Raw genomic sequence first — 20,398 nt, forward strand, 5'->3', positions numbered from 1 at the left:
CAGAGCGGGGCCACGCCAGACCAAGATTGGCAGGCCCCATACCTGCAATATCTCCGTCAAGGAGAGCTACCCCTCGACCAAGTCGAGGCTCGGCGGGTAGCGCGACGCGCCAAGTCATTCGTCTTGCTAGGCGACGAAGAAGTACTCTACCATCGCAGCCCCTCGGGCATCCTCCAGCGATGCATCCCCATCGCCGAAGGTCGGGAACTGCTGCAAGAAGTACACTCGGGGGCTTGCGGCCACCACGCAGCACCCCGAGCCCTTGTTGGAAATGCCTTCCGGCAAGGCTTCTACTGGCCAACGGCGGTGGCTGACGCCACTAGAATTGTCCGCACCTGCGAAGGGTGCCAATTCTATGCGAAGCGGACACACCTGCCCGCTCAGGCTCTGCAGACAATACCCATCACCTGGCCCTTCGCTGTATGGGGTCTGGACCTCGTCGGTCCCTTGCAGAAGGCGCCCGGGGGCTACACGCACCTGCTGGTCGCCATCGACAAATTCTCCAAGTGGATCGAGGTCCGACCCCTGAACAGCATCAGGTCCGAGCAGGCGGTGGCATTCTTCACCAACATCATCCATCGCTTCGGGGTCCCGAACTCCATCATCACCGACAACGGCACCCAGTTCACCGGCAAAAAATTCTTGGATTTTTGCGAAGATCACCATATCCGGGTGGACTGGGCCGCCGTGGCTCATCCCATGTCGAATGGGCAGGTAGAGCGTGCCAACGGCATGATTCTACAAGGGCTCAAGCCTCGGATCTACAACGACCTCAACAAGTTCGGCAGGCGATGGATGAAGGAACTCCCCTCGGTGGTCTGGAGCCTAAGGACGACGCCGAGTCGTGCCACGGGCTTCACGCCGTTTTTCCTGGTCTACGGGGCTGAAGCTATCTTGCCCACTGACCTGGAATACGGCTCCCCAAGGGCGAGGGCCTACACCGAACAAAGCAACCAAGCCAGCCGAGAGGAATCGCTGGACCAGTTGGAGGAAGCTCGGGATAGGGCCTTACTACACTCGGCGCGGTACCAACAGTCCCTGCGACGCTACCACGCCCGAGGGGTCCGGTCCCGAGAACTCCAGGTGGGCGACCTGGTGCTTCGGCTGCGACAAGACGCCCGAGGGAGGCACAAGCTCACGCCCCCCTGGGAAGGGCCATTCGTCATCGCCAAAGTTCTGAAGCCCGGAACATACAAGCTGGCCAGCAATCAAGGCGAGATCTACGGCAACACTTGGAACATCAAACAGCTACGTCGCTTCTATCCTTAAGATGTTTTCAAGTTGTTCATATACCTCGCACCTACGCAAAGTTTAGTTGTCAAGGAAGGGTCGGCCTAGCCTCGGCAAAACCCGACCCTCCCTCGGGGGCTAAAAGGGGGGAGACCCCCTCTGCGTCGAATTTTTCCTCGAAAAAGGATCTCTTTTTAGCAGGATTTCTTTCGTGCTTCTTGACTACTTCGGAAAGCGGATCCTGGAAACGACGAGGTACACGTAAGCAGCCAAGGCTGACCGAGCCGAGGGACTCCTACGCCTCCGGGATACGGATACCTCACTCGTCCCCTTCTGCGATAAGTAACTTGCGCTCGGATAAAGCGACTCCGTGGACCGAACGAGTCATCACGTTCGGAAGCTCTCCTGCCGAAGCAGTCCTTCAAGCTTTCTCGACTAAGTCGGGGACAGGGCCTCATGGACGGGTGAAAGTACGCGTAAGCGGCAAGGCCGACCGAGCCGAGGGATTCCCACGCCTCTGGGACACGGATACCTCACTCGTCCCTTCCGCGAAAAGCAGCTCTTGCTCACACAAACATCCCTGTTACCGACGAAGTCCAGATGCTCGAAACAGGAGGAAAAAAGGCGCAGCTTCGCAAGTGCAGCGAGGGTGTTTTCTTCTGGCCTCGGCGGCCGCAGGAAGCACACGCTACAAGATGATCGGATCCTGCAGGCTCGGGTCTTCACGACGAAGGGAGCTGTAGCACCCTCGGCATCGACGACGTCTTCAGCAAAGCCCGACCCAGCCTCGGGCGGCGCCGCGGTCCAGGGGCTCCTCCGGGAATCCGGCCCGAGCAGGCGGCTCAACCGGTTACCCCTGGGGCCTCGGTCAACTGGCTCCCAAGGGCGCCAGCCCGACCCGAGGCCTCGACTGATCGACTTTAGCGTCGGCCCCGCTGACGGACGACACGGCTAGGCTCCGGCCAACCAGGTTCCCCATTCTCGAGCCAACTCCGTCTCTGTTCATACTGATATCGCAACCCCCGGCCTCGGTCCACCGAAGGGCGGCCGAGGGGTCTCTTCAACTAAGCTAGAGGAACCCCAGGCAACAAGGCCGAGCGGGCCGAGGGATTCCTACGCCTCCGGGATACGGATACCTCACCCGTCACTTTGGCACGGGGCAACTCATGCTTGGTAAAGCGGTTCAGATAATCAAACAGGCGAGACCTAGTGCTCGAAAATGAGGAAAAAAACACGGCTCCGTGCCAAAATTACATACACGTTCAGGCCTCGACAGCCACAATGAACGAACTCACTGGCATTCGAAGTGCCATTACAAACGGAAGGCTCTTGTTCGCGGTCCCACTCAAGGGATGCGAACAAGCCATCAAAGCCAAAGAGCGGGCCGCCCCCAAGCGCTCCGGTAGATCCTCGCTGCCGTCCTCGCCCCGAATGCGAGGGGGAAGACGGAATGTTGCATCCTAGCTGGACAGCAACAGTTCGCCTTCCCCGGCATGACTGGAGGACAACTCCGTCGCAGCGCGGGAGGACGATTGCCACCACCAGAAGCTGGAAGAGGAGGTGGTTCGCCGACCCGCATGCGAGGTAGAGCCCCGGCTCGCCTCGGCCCCCGCCCCAGCGAGGATGACGAACGCACCCGACGCTGAGGGCGGGACCGCAGCCTGGTCTGTCTCCCCCCATCCAGGAGCTGGAGGCCACCGTCTTGGGTGGCCACCGGCGGGAGGGAGCAACCAGGCTGCCTGATGAAAATCCTTGAAGCCGAACGATGGCTGAGAGGTACCAGCTCCCATGGAGTTGCGTTCCTCCAACGAGGAGGCGGAAAGGCGGCGGAAACCCCCCATCCGGGGGCTTGGAAGACGGGAAGACCCGACGCTTAAGGGAGGAAGAAGACATGGTTGCCTTACGAAGGGAGCCTCCCTCCTTTTAAAGGCAACTCCCCCTACGTGCGCCCCCAAGCGCCGCGGACCGAGTCTTCTCCAACACGCTCCAAGGCCCTCCCCTGCGACTCGGGGGCTGGGTCCCGCATGTCATGCAAGCCGGCTCAGGGCAGAAGAAGCCAAACCGCCGCGCATGGTGCGCACGACCGTCCAGCGGTTACAGGCGACCCCCCATTTTCGCCCAGACCAACGGGCAGAAGGGGCGGGCAGCCATGCAGGCGGCATGCGACCGCGCCAGATGGACGCGCTTCTCCGACTCCTGACACGCCAGCCTGGAACCCAGGCCCACGCGTCGAGCAACCGGCGCGCCAGTTGCTGCATGCAAGCAACCGCACCGCCACTTGTGCCACCATCGCGCCCCTTCGGTTGTGAAGCCTATGCCACGACTCGAGGCGACCCAACAGCGCCAGACTGGCGCGTCGGTGAAAGCGACCGAAAGTGGGCCGGCAGTAATAGCGGTGGCAGGCGGGCGGGCACAGCAGTCACGTCGTCAGCCAGGCTCACGTCCCATCCTGAGACAGCAAGGGAGCCTCCTCTCACGGCGTGAAGACGGTGCACCCGTGACCCGTTCCTCGAACGGATCGCACGCGCGCAACGGCCGCCCCGCCAACCACTCGCCCCGTCGCATTAACTCCGCGGCAAGACACGCGTCGCTTCTGGCAGGAGGAGCGCGCGACGCTTCACCTTCGCCGTAATAACCGCGTCAGAAAAGGTACGCCACGTCGTCCGATTTCGTATCCTTTTCCGTTTTCCTCTTTCTCTATCTCTTGCAACAGGGACCGGGAAAGGGGGATACCCCGAAAGGGATCCTTCTCCGCGAAGGAACCGGGCTCCGAGCCCCCCATTACTGATCAGGGGTTCGAAGGCTGGCCCCCCGAGGGTTCAACAGTCGCCTCAGATCGCGTGGGCCCGACACCCACTACTGGTCAGGGGTTCGAAGGCCGGCCCCCCGAAGGGCTTCATGGCCGCCTCAGGCTACTCGGGCTCCGCGCCCATTACTGATCAGGGGTTCGAAGGCTGGCCCCCGAAGGGTTCACAGTCGCCTCAGACACCGAGCGAGGGATGACCAGGGGTACGTTCGATACATAACCGAGGCTCGGGCTGCGCTCCCGAGGTACCCTAGGACATTTCCGAGACCAGTGGGAACGATCTTGTAACGGAATCCCATCGGAGGGAGGCATCGAGCCCTCGGACCCCGTCGCCAGGGGACCGGGTCCGGCAAATCACCCGCAGGTACTTTTGGGCGTGCCTCTGGGCCCCTAGCCGACCCCCAACGAACGGGGCACGGACGTCCACTCGGATTACCCGCTTGCAGCTCACCGGAGACACCATGTTCGGTGCCCATCGAGGGTAACATGGCGCACTCCCCCCCTCCTCCTTGCGGAAAGGCGACGTAGGGGCGTATGTAAAAAGCCGAGTCTGTCCCTGATCGTCCTCTCGCCCTGAGCAGAGGCTCGGGGGCTGCTCTCGCAAAAACCGGCTCCGGCCAAATCGTTGACGGCGTCAACATACCAGCCCGAGAGCTTGGGCCCCGACCGTGCACCCGGGCTACGGCCAGTTCGCATGAGGGAACGACCAGACCAGCCGAAGTATTAAGACCTCGAAGGAGTGTAACCACTCCTCCGAGGCCTCGGGGGCTACACCCGGCGGGTGCGCTCGCGCGCACCCACCGGAACGAAATGCAACCGAGAAAGGCTGGTCCCCTTGCGAAAAAGTGCGACAAAAGCCTCCAAGCGAGTGCTAACACTCCCTTCGAGGCTCGGGGGCTACTGTCGGGGACCATAATTAGGGGTACCCTCAAGACGCCTAATTCTCAGCTGGTAACCCCCATCAGCATAAAGCTGCAAAGGCCTGATGGGCACGATTAAGTCAGGGATCAGTCCACACGAGTGACTCGATCACGCTTCACCCGAGCCTAGCCTCGGCCGAAGGCAGCCGACCTCGAGAGACTTCCGTCTCGCCCGAGGCCCCCTTTTTATGGCGGACACATCACCGGCTCACCCAAGGCCTTGGCTTCGCTCAGAAGCAACCTTGACTAAATCACCACACCGACTGACCAAATTGCAGGGGCATTTAACGCACAGGAGGCCTGACACCTCTATCCTGACACGCGCCTCCGGCAGAGCCGAGGTGACCACCGTCACTCCACCGCTCCACTGGCCAGTCTGACAGAAGGACAGCGCCGCCTGCGCCACTCCGACTGCAGCGCCACTCGACAGAGTAAGTCTGACAGGCAGTCAGGCCTCGCCAAAGGCGCCACGGCGAACTCCGCTCCGCCCGACCCCAGGGCTCGGACTCGGGCTAAGACCCGGAAGACGGCGAACTCCGCTCCGCCCGACCCCAGGGCTCGGACTCGGGCTAAGACCCGGAAGACGGCGAACTCCGCTCCGCCCGACCCCAGGGCTCGGACTCGGGCTAAGACCCGGAAGACGGCGAACTCCGCTCCGCCCGACCCCAGGGCTCGGACTCGGGCTAAGACCCGGAAGACGGCGAACTCCGCTCCGCCCGACCCCAGGGCTCGGACTCGGGCTAAGACCCGGAAGACGGCGAACTCCGCTCCGCCCGACCCCAGGGCTCGGACTCGGGCTAAGACCCGAAAGACGACGAAACTCCGCCTCGCCCGACCCCAGGGCTCGGACTCCGCCCTGGCCTCGGCCGAACGACTTCCGCCTCGACCGACCCCTTGGCTCGGGCTCGGCCACGGCAACAGAAGGCAGACTCAACCTCGGCTTCGGAGGAAACCCCACGTCGCCCTGCCTAGGGCACAGACCGCCACGTCAACAGGAGGCGCCATCATCATCCCACCCCGAATCGACTCGGGTCACGGAGAACAAGACCGACGTCTCATCCGGCCAGCTCCGCCAGAGAGGCAATGATGGCGCTCCACAAGCTCTATGACGACGGCGGCCCCTAGCTCTCTTACGGAAGCAGGACAACGTCAGCAGGGACTCGACCGCTCCAACAGCTGTCCCTCCATCAGGCTCCGCCGCACCTCCAACAGCCACGACATCACGCCAGCAGGGTGCCCAGATCTCTCCGGCTACCACATTGGCATGTACCTAGGGCGCTAGCTCTCCCTCCGCTAGACACGTAGCACTCTGCTACATCCCCATTGTACACCTGGGTCCTCTCCTTACGACTATAAAAGGAAGGACCAGGGCCTTCTCAGAGGAGGTTGGCCGCGCGGGACCGAGGGCGGGACAGGCGCTCTCTTGGGGCCGCTCGCTTCCCTCACCCGCGTGGACGCTTGTAACCCCCCTACTGCAAGCGCACCTGACCTGGGCGCGGGACGAACACGAAGGCCGCGGGACTTCCACCTCTCTCACGCTCGGCTCCGGCCGCCTCGCCTCTCCCCCCTTCGCGCTCGCCCACGCGCTCGACCCATCTGGGCTGGGGCACGCAGCACACTCACTCGTCGGCTTAGGGACCCCCCTGTCTCGAAACGCCGACAAAATTATACTACATGGTGTAGGTATTTATGCAATTCGTTACACTGCGTAAAAAATCTGGCATGTTGTTTACTGATGGACGCACCTCCGGATTGGAGCGTAATAACCTTAAGTTTTGAGCATAAAATCCATCAATTATAAGCGTATATACCGAGCCAATGTGAGAGGTTGATAGCTCTAGTAGGTTGTTATCACGATCCTATTTTTATGGCAGATCCGAAAAACATGGCAGCCGCATGCATGCGGTTATACAGATCCAAAAATTATGGCAAAATGCATGCATGAGTCAAACACGTTCCCTTGCATGCGCGTAAATTTAGGAAAGATATGTGTGACGGTTTCTATTTTAAATACTTTATTTTCTCCATAAATTTAGGATTGCTAAAACAACAATGCAGCTAGACTCGTAATTATTATTTTATGATATATAGTGATACTAAATATGCTACACTGTGTAGATAATTATGCAATTGAGTATACTGCGTAAAAATCTGTTACCAGCTGCATGCACACAAATTTATGATGAAAAGAATATGCAATAAAAGGAAATGAATTGTATGCATAGAAACAAAAAATCGCATTTAATGTTTTATTTCCTTCATAAATATAGGATCCCTCCAACAGTCATGCAGCTAAACGTATTAGAACTAGTTTATGATGTATATTGAAACAAATTATACGACACAGTGTAGGTATTTATGCAATTCCTTACACTGCGTAAAAAAACTGGCATGTTGTTCACTGGTGGACGCATATCCGGGTGAAGCGTAAAAACCTTAAGTTTTGAGCATAAAATCCCTCAATTATAAGCGTAAATACCGAGTCAATGAGAGGTTGATGGCTCTAGTAGGTTGTTATTACGATCCTATTTTTATGACAGATCCTAAAAACATGGCAGCCGCATGCATGCGGTTTTTATTTTTATACAGATCCAAAAATTATGGCAAAAATCGTGAGAGTTTCCATTGCATGCGCGCAAATTACGAACAACATAAATTAAGGAATTATCTTTTCAATGTGCATGCAGTAAACTGATATACGAACTCCGTGTTCAAGCATAAAATCGTACAGTTTTTAGCGTAAATAGTACATGTGGTAGGCATAAAACACAATAATCGAAAAGAAAACTGCGCCGGATCGGAGGATGTCACGCGTGATCATCGCTGCGCGCATCTCGCGCCTTCCGTGACGTCGCTCGCTCGAACATCGCGCCTCATGCGTCGCCGTCGCTACTCGTACGTCGACGGGCGTCGCTTGCTCGCCGGCCTTGGAAGTGCCGCCTCCTCGGAGCTTCGGGGACGCCGCCGCTTGCCCGCACAAGGGCCCCGCTGTGGATCGAGGAACCTCCGCCACCGCGCGTCGAGGTAATGGAGTTGCGGCCAACGGCCTGGGAACTGCCGCCACCGCACAAGGGCGCTGCCGCCGCTCGCCCTCTGGATCGGGGGCCGCCACCACCGGTCTGGGAACCGCCGCCACCGTATGTCGAGGTCGGGGAGCCGCGGCCACCGCCGCGCGCACTATCGGGCAACCGCCGTCGCTAATGAATCGAGATGGAGCGTGAAAAACTGATCCCTAGCACTACGTATTTTCTTTTATAGACGTCTGGACCTGGTTCGGCTCGACCGGATTACACTGTCTGGTCTGGGCTTCCTTTAGTTATTGGAAGCACAGAGCTCCTAATATACTATATATATATATATATATATATATATATATATATATATATATATATATATATATATATATATATATATATATATATATATATATATATATATATATATATATATATATATATATATATATATATATATATATATATATATATATATATATATATATATATATATATATATATACACACACACTGGTTTGAAATCTGCCCATCCTGATATTTGGTTCGCAAACAGAATCAGGGTATGTGGGCCGGTTCCAATTCCGAACCTTTTTTCTTTAGTTCGTGAAACACGTACGTGGAATGCAAGAGAGATTCCATTCCACACACGCGTTGGAGCCTCCAGGCAAAAAGTTGGAGATGCCATATGGCAATTATTGTCCTGTTCCGGTTCCTAAATTCCTTTTGCTCGCTATATAGGTATCGATGGAATTAAAAAACAGGCATCGTCTTTAGCAACAAGTGACCAGAATCAATCCCGGCCGGTCACGTGCGCGGCAACGTTGGACACAACTCAAACCTAACGAATCTGAGTGACACGCACAAGAAATGCCATTCTGGTATATAATATATACTTGCAGCTTGATTGATTATTGGTTGATGATGACAACACAAGCAAGTCGTCTGGTCTCTAGCAGTCCACTCGGTGATTAGAAGAGATGATTAATTTTTTTTTACCCACGCAGTCCAGTAGACCCGTACTAGCTAGTAGTACCAGTGCTCCTCGTCATGCGCCATGATTGATTCCTTTGTCCTCCTCAGCAGACAGAGGACCTGCTAGCTAGGCTACGGCAAGTGTCTTCCTCGGCGGCCTGCCACGGATGGGCATGGGCGTGCGGTGGGGGCTGTGGTGGCGGGCCTGCGCTCGCCGCTGCAGCTCCTTGTTGCTCATCACCGCCGCCGCCTCGCGCTCGCGCGCCTCGTCCACCAGGATCTGCTGCCACCGGCACTCCTCGCTGCAGAACCCCTGGTCACCTCTGCACGCACAGACACATATATACACACATGCACAAGGATCAATCTTTCCGATCCGACGAGCGAGCTCTCCTTGAATCTTGATCAACATATATATATATATACCTATACATATAGACGTCCTTGTCAGGGCTAAGCTCCCGCTTGCAGAGGTAGCAGGCCTTGAGGAAACTGCACGAGAAGGCGTGGCTGCCGTGGCCGTGGCGCGAGCCAGCGGCGGCGCGCGGCCTCACCATCTGCTTCAGGACTACGTTCGCCGCGTGCGCGTGTCCGTGCCCGTGCCGGCCGTGGTGGTGCACCAGGATCTGGAGCCCCACGACGAGGCGCTCACGCTCGCGAGCACGCCGGCCGCCGCCGCCGCCCATGGCCATGGACGACGAGGCCGCGCCGACGACGCTGACGCGGTGGTGCACGGCGGCGGCGCCACCCTCCTCCCCGAGGTGGAAGATGCTCTGCCTTCTTGGCAGCATGGCGGTGAGGAGCGCTAGGGAGGAGGGTGGGGGGTCACCCCCTCACTTGAGGTGGTGTGGACTGCAAGAACTGTCTATACCCAAACCCAACCCAACCCAAGCACGCATGAGAGAGGGAATGAACGGAGAGAGATGAGGGGGGAAGTGGTGAAGGGGAGAGGAGCGATGGATATTTAAAACCGCTTGATGGCCACAAAAGGCCTTTTGGGACTGCTTCCACATGACCAAATAGAAGCAGGAGTGTTTGTTTCGCCTTATGGCTAAATTTTGAGTTTCTAACGGTTTGCTTATACGCCAGAATTGCTTCTATGAATCTATATCGCGATGGAAGGAATCTATCATTTCCTAGATCTTAAATCGTGGAGGCCCTTTTATCTTCCTTCTTACATAAATTCTATAATGTCTAGATTCTGGTGATAATACATATTATAAAAAAATCTTTTTATAAAACGGAACTGTTCCAAACATGTCCGTAGATTCTCGTAGCCTGCTGGGCAATAGCTAGTGTGCATGAAGAGAATCTAGCCTAGTTACAAAAATGTCGGGTACTGTAATTAGGGGTACCCTCAACACTCTTAAACACGGCTGGTAACCACTCTCAGCACAAACCGCAAAGACTGATGGGCGCGATTCAGGTCAAGGCCTCGTCTACCAAGGGACGCAATCTCGCCTCGCCCGAGCCCGGCCTCGAGCGGAAACAGTAGTCCCGGACGAATTCACGCCTCGCCCGAGGGCCTTCTCAGGCGGTGGGCGCACCCTCGACTCGCCCGAAGCCCAGCTCGGGCAGGCTTCGTTGTGAAGCAACCTTGGCCAAATCGCCTCACCAACCGACCGTATCGCATGCACATTTAATGCGGGGATCGCCTGACACCTTATCCTGACACGCGCGCCTCAGTCAGCAAGGTCGAAGTGACCGCAGTCACTTCGCCCTTTCACTGACCGACCTGACAGGAAAACAGCGCCGCTCGCCCCACTCCGACTGTTGTGCCACCCACCGGGGTAACACTGACAACAGCCAAGTTCAGCCTCGGGCGCAACAGGAAGCTCCGCCTCGCCCGACCTTAGGCCTCGGCCTCGGGAGGAGGTCTCCGCCTCGCCCGACCCCAGGACTCGGCCTCAGCCTCGGCCTCGGGAGGAATCGTGTCCTCACCCGACCCCGGCCTCGGCCTCAGGAGAAGTCTCCGCCTCGCCCGACCTTGGGCTCGGACCGACCGCGTCACAGGGGATACATCATTACCCTACCCCTAGCTAGCTCAGGCTACGAGGGAATAAGACCGGCGTCCCATCTGGCTCGCTCCGGTAACAGGTAATGATGGTTCCCCGTGTGCGCCCATGACGTCGGTGGTTCTCAGCCCCCTACGGAAGCAAGGAGACGTCAGCAGGATCCCAGCCGCACCGCGAGCTGTGCTTCTACAGGGCTCAGGCACTTCTTCGACGACCACGTTATCGCGTACACAGGGCTCAAGCACCTCTCCGACAGCCACGTTGGCATGTACACAGGGCTTAGGAACTTCTCTGCCAGACACGTTAGCGCATAGCTACACCCCCATTGTACATCTAGACCCTCTCCTTGCATCTATAAAAGGGAGGTCCAGGGCCTTCCTGCAGGAGGGGTCGCGCGGGGACGAGCAAACGAACAAGCTCTCTCTCTCTCGCGACGCTTGTAACCCATACTACGAGCATCCCCGGTGCGAGATAATACAAGCCGCATTCCCCCCCTTGTGTTCCATCTTGCGCCAACCCATCTGGGCAGGGGCACGCAGCGATATATTCACTGGTCGGCTCGGTTGAGGGTCCCCCGGGTCCGAAACGCCGACAGTTGGTGCGCCAGGTAGGGGCCTGCTGCGTGTTAACGAATACTTTCCCGTTGAGTTCCAGATGGGTAGTCTTCATCAACCTCTTCAGCCCGGGACGGTGCTCCGCTTCGGGAGTCTCGAGTTCATGTCCCTCGACGGCAGCTACGACATGGTACTCCTCCACTTGCGGCACGACAACAACGACGGTTGTCAACTCGCCCGGCGACGACGAACTCGACGACGTCTTCCCCCCGTGGCGGAAGAGCAGCATCCGGGTTTGTCCCGCCACCCTCCTCGCCGCAGGAGGAGGAGACGGGGCAACCGTGGCCAGGCAGGAGGCGGCACCTCGTCGGCTGTCGGTCCAGAGCGAGTCGACGATGTCGGCACCCCAGCGGGGGACATGTCGAGTGTTGTCCTCGCACCTGAGACAACGACGGATGCCGTTTCCCCGCGACGTGCCAACCCCAAGCGGACTGATGACGCCAGCACTCTCACGAAGGACTTGCTGGGCGTTAGCCTCGTACCTGAGATGACGGTGAATTCCGCCCCCGACGGGACTTCACCATCGTCCATCGATCAAGAGGTACCGTCTGTTTTCCACCCTATCCCTTTTAAATTCAGCTTCGATCCACCAAGCGACCCCGCTTCGGTGAGCGCTTTCGCTAGGGCATACCCTGACCTTCCAGGGTATCCTATGCGGTCATCTTGGGACCGACTGACGGCCGTCTCAACCTATGGGCCCCCGGGTTCCGAGGAAGAAGACGACCATGACTCCGGTTGGGATTTCTCCGGGCTCCGTGATCCCAGTGCCATGCGAGACTTCATGACCGCATGTGACTACTGCCTCTCCGGTTGCTCTGACGATGGCCACAGCCTTGACGACGAGGGTTGTGGCCCAAGTCGCGAATGTTTCCACGTCGATCTGGGGGGTCACGACGAAGGCAACCACCTCGGTATGCCGGAGGATGACTATCCCCCTAGGCTTGCTTCTCGCGTTGACATCCCGTGGGAGCTAGCTGTGGTCCCAGTCCCTGCAGGGGGTCAGGACACACAACTCGAGCAAATCCGCGAGATGCAGGCCAAGCTCGACGAGGAAGCAGGGCAACTTGTGCAGCTCCGGCAAAACGTCGAGCAGGAGTGGGCAGGCCGAGCACTCGCCGGAGAAGCGCGTCATCGGGCCCGGGACGTCCAACGCCGTATCGTTGACGACGCCAGGGCAAGGCTGCCCCCGGTCTCCAGCGGGGTCGGCCAGAATCTAGCTGCAGCAGCAATGCTACTCCGAGCAATGCCGGAGCCATCCACCACCGAGGGGTGGCGTATCCAGGGAGAACTCAAGAATCTCCTAGAGGATGTCGCGGTCCGACGGGCCGAAAGCTCCGCCTCCTGAAGGCAAGGGTGCCACTCGGAGCATCACACAACGACTTCCCGACTCATGTGAGAGGCCTCGGTCCGCACCAGGCGCACGCGGGACGAGACGCCTGCAGCCCCGGATCGCCTCGGCGACGAGCACCACCGTCGCGACCGTCGAGCTCGCCTCAACGAAAAGGTGCGCTGAGGCTACCACCCCAGGCGTGGAGGACACTACGACAGTGAGGAGGATCGAAGTCCCTCGCCCGAACCACCAGGTCCGCGAGCCTTCAACCGAGCCATACGACGGGCACCGTTCCCAGCCCGGTTCTGGGCCCCGACTACCATCACCAAGTACTCGGGGGAAACAAAGCCAGAGTTGTGCCTTGCGGACTACCGGCTGGCATGCCAGCTGGGAGGAACGGACGACGACAACCTCATCATCCGCAACCTCCCCCTGTTCCTCTTCGACGCCGCCCGAGCCTGGCTGGAGCATCTGCCTCCTGCGCAGATCTCCAACTGGGACGACCTGGTCAAGGCCTTCGCTGGAAACTTCCAAGGTACGTACGTACGCCCTGGGAACTCCTGGGATCTCCGAAGCTGCCGCCAGCAGCCAGGGGAACCCCTACGAGAGTACATCCGGCGGTTTTCAAAGCAGCACACCGAGTTGCCTAACATCACCGACTCGGATGTCATCGGGGCGTTCCTCGCCGGCACCACTTGCCGGGACCTGGTGAGCAAGCTGGGACGCAAGACTCCCACCAAGGCGAGCGAATTGATGGACATCGCCACCAAGTTTGCCTCTGGTCAGGAGGCGGTCGAAGCCATCTTCCGGAAGGACAAGCAGCCTCAGGGACGGCAGCAGGAAGACGTCCCCGAGGCGTCCGCCCAGCAGGGCACGAAGAAGAAGGCGAAGAAGAAGTCGCAAGCGAAGCACGACGCCACTGACACAGATCTTGTCGCTGCTGCCGAGCACAGGAACCCTCGGAAGCCTCCTGGAGGGGCCAACCTGTTCGACAAGATGCTCAAGGAGTCGTGCCCCTATCACCAGGGTCCCGTCAAGCACACCCTTGAGGAATGCGTAATGCTCCAGCGCTACTTCCATAAAGCCGGGTCCCCGGCGGGAGATGGCAAGGACCAAGTGTCGGGGACCATAATTAGGGGTACCCCCAAGACTCCTAAACTCGGCTGGTAACCACCATCAGCACAAGTTGCAAAGGCCTCATGGGCGCAATATAGGTCAAAGCTCCATCCACTCAAGGGACACGATCTTGCCTCGCCTGAGCCCAGCCTCGGGCAGGAACAGTAGACCCAGGTAGATTCACGCCTCGCCCGAGGGCCTCATCAAGCAACGGGCGCACCTTCGGCTCGTCCGAAGCCCAGCTCGGGCAGGCTTCGCAGTGAAGGAACCTTGGCCAGATTGCCACGCCATCCAACCATATCGCAGGAGCATTCAATGCAAGGATCACCTGACACCTTATCCTGACGCGCGTTCCTCAGTCGATAGGGCCGAAGTGACCGCAGTCATTTCGCCCCTCCACTGACTGACCTGACAGGAAAATAGCGTCGCCTGCCCTGCTCCAACTGCTGTGCCACCCGCCAGGGTGAGGCTGATGTTGGAACTTGCTCTCTGCAGCAAGGAGGCCAACAAGGGTGAACGGTGGTGACAAACAGGGTTACGTGCTCGGGGGCAATAGCTCTGTTAATCTAGCCTCTCACGGGCACTGTGCGGGGGTATTTATAGGTATCTGAGTGCCCAACGCCTTGTGTTAAGGACGCATGTGCCCTCAGACACCTAGTTTATCCCCAGAATATTCCCATAAAGCAGGGTTACAAGCTGTAATTACAAGTATGCCTTTACAAGTTAGGCCCGTAATACAGAGGCGGCCACGCGGGGCCCGTTACAATGGGCCTGATCACACGTGGGCCTTGGGACTGAACGAGGCCGCGCCGCGGGAAGACTTCGCCGCAGGCCTTCGTCAAAGTGCCGAATGGAGCGAAGGGTGTCCCTGCCCGCTTTGTCTCTGTCAGACCATCCACTGCGGCGGAGGCCTCGAGCGAAGGGTGGCGTCGTTGCCTTCGCCCCAACATTTGCCCTCCGAGGGACCAGTTCGACAAAGTCACCTGGTGCCGAAGACGTCGCTAGATGGCGGAGACGCTGCCCTCGCTCGAAGTGGTTCCGCGGGGGTTTTTGATGTGACCGTTGATGGACGGCGTACTGTTGGATTGCGGGTTTCCCGAAGCGTCGCGGCCTGTCGGATTGCGGGTTTCCCGAAGAGCCGCGCCCTGCCTATAAAAGGGGGCGGGGGTCGGCGCTGTTTGAACTTTGCCTTCCGCGCTCCGTAAAAACCCTAGCCGCCCGCCGTCTTGCTGCTCCTCTTCCTCCGCTGCTCCTTTTGCTCGCCGGCGTTCTGGCTCGAGTGAAGCAGACCGCCCGCCGCCGCCGACGGTACGTAGCAATGCCATCCTCTTCTTCTTCCGCCGACGCCTCGTCTGAGGAGACGTTGAGTAGCGTGATGGTGGAGGAGTTGCGCGCTGGCGACTCTGTTGATTTTGGTGTGTCACGGATGACGTCAGCCCGTGTTGAAGATATGCAGCGGTTGGGCTACTTTGGCGGCGGAGTCGCTCGTGCTCCGGGGACGGAGGAAGTCCCCGAGCCGGAGGGCGAGTTGGTTGTTTTCGAGGCGTTCTTCGTCGCCGGACTCCGCTTGCCTGCGCACCGGTTTGTTGGCGAAGTCCTGCGTAGATTCAACGTTCAAATACATCAGCTGACACCGAACGCCATGGTGGCGCTGGCGAAGTATGTCTGGGCGACGACTTCGTACGGCGGACAGCCGTCAGTTGAAGTTTTTGCGAAGAATTATTGTTTGCATTGGCAGAAAAGGATGGTTGAGGACGGGGTTGCCCAGTTCGGGTCATGCACATTCACGCCGAAGACCGGCAAGACCACAATGCCAGTAGTGGAGTTGGTTCCGTGCGCCCGCAACAAGTGGGGCAATTGGAATGAATTTTGGTTTTACGTTGCTGAGGCTACTGTCGAAGGCCATGAAGGACTCCCCGTGTCTGAGATGTGCTCTCACTATTACTCTGCGTATCCGTCTTTTGAAGTGGCAGAAGAGGATGCAGACGAAGGGGCCCTTCGGTGCGCCGCCGGTCAGAGCAGTGGTCGTGATTTAGTTGAAGAGTTCGTGGCGTACGGGGTCTGGCCCTTGGCGCACGGCTGGGCGCTGGGCGAAGTGTGCCCTCGCCAGATGCCTTTTCACGGAGGAAGGGTGGTGCGAAGTCCTGCCTTCGCACTGAATTTGCGAAACCGTGACCCGGCCGCCTTTGTGCGTGATGCGGAGGACTTGGCGGTGCGGCTCGTCGGGCGTTACGTGCCGAGGACGGAAGGCCAGCGCAGCTTTGATATCCGCGGGTCAAATGAACGTTTGAACAGGGTCTTCGAATTAAATCAATTGCCGTACGACGGCTACCCTGGTCAAGACGAAGCGGACCGCCGTGGGAAGAAACCGGCGGTGGAGACTGGAGGCGACCCTGCGCTGGCGGCCGCCGCCTCCTCGAAAAAGAGAAAATTAGGTACTGCGATGGGAGGACTTGGGGTGTCTGATAGTTTTGCTAGAGAGTTAATGAGAACGTGTGCGGCCCCGGGGGAAAGGATGTCTTCGCCCGAGCTCCCGGAGTCTTCGGCTCGGATGCTGAGGGTTACCGGGGGTTGTTGGCCTAGAGATGTTCCTATCCCCTGCGCGGCTGAGGAGGACTGTTTTACATCTCGTATGGTTCATCGGTGGAGAGTTTTTCCTTATGGGCAAAATATCGGTGCTGTTGTGTGGGCAGTGATGGACAAGGATCGCCAAGGGGCGGCGCAAAAACGCCAGGCGACTGTCAGGGTTCACGAAGCCCGGCCGAAAAGGCAGCGGGGAACGGCGAAGGCTGCGGCCTCCGGCGGAGGCAAACCGCCGCTGCCGGCGAAGGCGGGCGCCTCTGCACCTAGCAAGGCGCCGGAGGCTCCAAACTGACGAAGGTGGTGCCGCCGGCCAGCGGAGTGGCGGAGGCTGCGAAGGCGGCTCGGACGTTGCCACTGCCGGGCAAACGCGTTGCCGACTTCGGCACCGAGATTAATGTGGATGATTATCTTGGGGGTAAGTCTATATATATATATATATATATATATTTAATTTGTTGACGCGCTGCAGGGTCGGACGAGGGCCAGCTTGCTCTTGCTGCGCCTGGCGCGGCGATCGTGACAGCTGCGCTAGCGCCGAAGGCAAGGGGTGAGACCCTTGGCGTCGGAGGCGAGGTGTCGGCCCTCGCGCTGGTCAGGGACGAGGCGGGCGTGGCGACCCGCCGGCTGAAGGGAGTGACGGAGGCGCTGAGTCAGGCGACGGAGGCGCTGAGTCAGGTCCGCCGAGCTGTGCCCTCTCCATCCCCCTTCTCTCTCTCTCTCTCTTTTTTTTACGGCAACGGCCTTACGTGTGCTCTGCAGGTGGCTGACTTCACCAGCCGTACTGCGTTGGGGGCCCTTACGGCAGCTTTGTCTGCCGAAGTCGAGAGACTTCGGACGCAACATGCTGACGCTGTCCGTGAGAAGTCGGCCTCCGACAGCAAGTGCCGTAAACTGGCGGACAAGGTGGCCGCCCTGGAGAAGGAGAAGGCCGACCTCCGGCGCCAGCTGGCGGGGGAGAGGAGGGAGGCCAACGAAGCCATCGCCAAAGAGCAGGCTGCGCAGGCGGAGGCCAAGCTGGCGCGGGCGGAAGGCAATATTGCCAAAGAGCTCGCCGGCCAGCTGCAGCAGCGGCTTACTGCCCTGGAGAGCCGCGCGAAGGGGGCCGAGGCCGCGATGCGAGCGGAGGCCGAACGGACGCGCACACAGCTGATGGCTACATATCGCGAGCTGGGTGCGCGGACTGGTGACTTCGAGGTGCCGGAGCGCGAGCCCGGGCTTCGCTGTCTGGAATGGGTGCAGGAGGAGCTGCAGGAGCTCCCCACTGTCTTGGAGGGGTTAATGTCGTTCGCCTCCCTGGTCACCTGCGAGGCGGCGATGAACGCACTCTCTCGCGAAGGGTGCCGGCACTTTGAGGCCCTCGACCAGGCAGATGAGGATTTTGGGCGAGATATCTTTGAGGTTGAAGACCCCGTGGTGAAGGAATCCGCCGGGGCCCTCTATGACCGGATGTGGGGTTCGTATGGTCGTGAGGTGGTCAGGGCGCGGGCCGAGGCTGCGAGGGCTCAGGTAACGTTGTCGTTTGTTCAGCGTTTGCTGGATGCGGTCTGTTCGTGTGTTTGCTGAATTTTTGTGCGTTTTGTCTTAGGCGGAGCGCGGCGAGCGGGTGGACGACTTCGGGGCACTGAACAGCGCGTTGCCTGACCCGGAGACGACCCCTGCGGAGGCCGCGACTGGAGTCGCCCTGGGACCGACCTCGGAGACTGCGGAAGACGCACCAGGCGCCCCCGCATCTGCTGCGGCCGGCGAAGACCTGCCCCCAAAGGTGGCCGAAGGCGTGCCCGATGCCCCCGCAGCTGCTGTGGCGAACGCTGAAGATCCCGCGGCGGTGGAGGCGGAGGCGGCGGCGGAGGCTCCCGCGGCGGCAGGGCCTTCGCAGGTGGCGTAGTGGGTGTTTAGGGTTGGGGAATTTTTGGATGTTGTACTAAATTTTGGTTGCTGCGCAGGTTCAAGATTTTGGGCCTGCGCACGCAACCGCTACTACTGAGTTTTTGGCGGCTTCGACCGCGGAAGATGGAAATGAATATGGTGGGTCTGTATCTGAGTTTTTTGATTTTACTGACTCTGGGAGCTCGGTTGAGTGGACTGAGGAGTCGTCGGAGGAGGACTTGGATTATTTTGCGGCCTTGGACGTGGCTGCAGCGGAGGCTGTGCCACACGCTGCGGACGCGCCAGACGTGCCAGGTCCTAGCACCGGGCGCCGACGACGAAGGGCGGTTGCAAAGCGTAGGGTTAGTGCGGAGGAAGGGGCTCGGCTTCGCGTGAGTAGGGCTGGTCGGCAGGAGCTGCTGTCTTTGCCGGCCGCCGCGGGTGCAGGGGAAGGGGAGCTGCGAAGTCTTTTTGCGGGTGAGGAGCTTAGGATAATGTTATTTAATTATAGAGAGATGGGAATTATTCCTAAGGTTGAGCCAATGTAGAGTGTGGCGCCCTCGCTTGTGTATGTGTAAAGGCTTGTAAGATGAAGTTGTGTGCCCTCGCGTGCCTGTGCCTGCGAGGGCGTTGTGTACTTTGTGTGGTATGGTTGGCTATGCTGTGCTGGTGTGATTATAGTCGGTCTTAGCGCTGATGGTTTTGATGCTGTCGTTTCTGCTTTTGTTGTACTAGTTCGACTGCGCCCTTGGGCGACTTCTGCGTGGATAGCCTTCGCGATAGACTTCAGATTTTTTCCGCAGTTTTTGTTCTAAGTCTGGCTGCACCCTTAGGCGACTTCTGCGCGGATAGTCTTCGCGATGGACATCGGATTTTTTCGCACTTGTTGTGCTTATTCCGGCTGCACCCTTAGGCGACTTCTGCGCGGATAGTCTTCGTGATTGACTTCGGATTTTTTCGCACTTGTTGTGCTTAGTCCGGCTGCACCCTTAGGCGACTTCTGCGCGGATAGTCTTCGCGATAGACTTCGGATTTTTTCGCACTTGTTGTGCTTATTCCGGCTGCACCCTTAGGCGACTTCTGCGCGGATAGTCTTCGCGATAGACTTCGGATTTTTTCGCACTTGTTGTGCTTATTCCGGCTGCACCCTTAGGCGACTTCGGCGCGGATAGTCTTCGCGATAGACTTTGGATTTTTTCGCACTTGTTGTGCTTAGTCCGGCTGCACCCTTAGGCGACTTCTGCGCGGATTTGTCGCACGCGAGAGTGGCTAGCGCTTAGCCTCGCGGTGACTTCGAATTGGTCGAATGCCGAAGACCGTTGTCGCGGTCTTTTTTCGACACATGTTTTTGCGGGGGCTTTTTGTCACATATATTACATGGCTCCGCCTCGTTAAAAACCTCACCCCCCGGGAGGAAAAGAGTGCGGGCCGGTACAAGATTGTTTGCGGCGAATTACAAGGGCGAGATCAGCCCTGAATGGGTCAAATAAAAAATTTTTGAAGGTTGTCGATGTTCCAGGAGTGCTCCAGGTCCTCGCCGTTTGGCGTTGTGAGCCTGTAAGCGCTGGGGGAAGCTTTTGACTTGACTATGAAGGGGCCCTCCCACTTGGGCTCCAGCTTGCCCTTGGACTCCGTCCGAGCTGTTCGGATGAGTACGAGGTCCCCCTCGCTGAACTCTCTTGGGATGACTGCGTGGTCGCGCCAGGCTTTGGTCTGGGCTTGGTATTTGTTTAGGGCCTGTAGGGCGAAGACCCGGTCTCCGTCAATGAGATCTTTTGAAGTTGGCTCGTCCACGTCGGGGACGGCTGACGGAACTGTACGCGGGGACCCATGCTTTATTTCTTGCGGGGTCATTGCCTCCGATCCGTATAAAAGGCGGAAAGGAGTGAACTCGGTCGCCCTGCACTCAGTTGTGTTTAGCGCCCAGAC

At 58.5% G+C, this 20,398-nt stretch overlaps 1 protein-coding gene across 1 annotated transcript; it reads right to left on the reverse strand.

Moving 5' to 3' along the window:
• Positions 1-8,850: 8,850 nt before the first annotated feature.
• Positions 8,851-9,855, reverse strand: LOC100275491 (uncharacterized). Its single transcript, NM_001196946.1, has 2 exons — positions 9,372-9,855; positions 8,851-9,268 (listed from the first exon to the last, which is right to left on the reverse strand). The coding sequence occupies exons 1-2, from the start codon at positions 9,734-9,736 to the stop codon at positions 9,073-9,075; spliced, it is 561 nt and encodes a 186-aa protein (NP_001183875.1). The 5' UTR covers positions 9,737-9,855; the 3' UTR covers positions 8,851-9,072.
• Positions 9,856-20,398: the final 10,543 nt, after the last annotated feature.

The sequence above is a fragment of the Zea mays genome, chromosome 1, assembly GCF_902167145.1.
Source record: "Zea mays cultivar B73 chromosome 1, Zm-B73-REFERENCE-NAM-5.0, whole genome shotgun sequence".
Classification (NCBI taxonomy): Eukaryota; Viridiplantae; Streptophyta; class Magnoliopsida; order Poales; family Poaceae; genus Zea; species Zea mays.

What these genes read in the sequence shown, in the direction of transcription:
- LOC100275491 (NM_001196946.1), bottom strand. Translation starts at nt 9,736, where the DNA reads ATGCTGCCAAGAAGGCAGAGCATCTTCCACCTCGGGGAGGAGGGTGGC. An exon ending in AAGGACGTCTATATGTATAG is followed by an intron (nt 9,269 to 9,371) that starts GTATATATATAT and finishes CTGTGCGTGCAG; the next exon opens with AGGTGACCAGGGGTTCTGCA.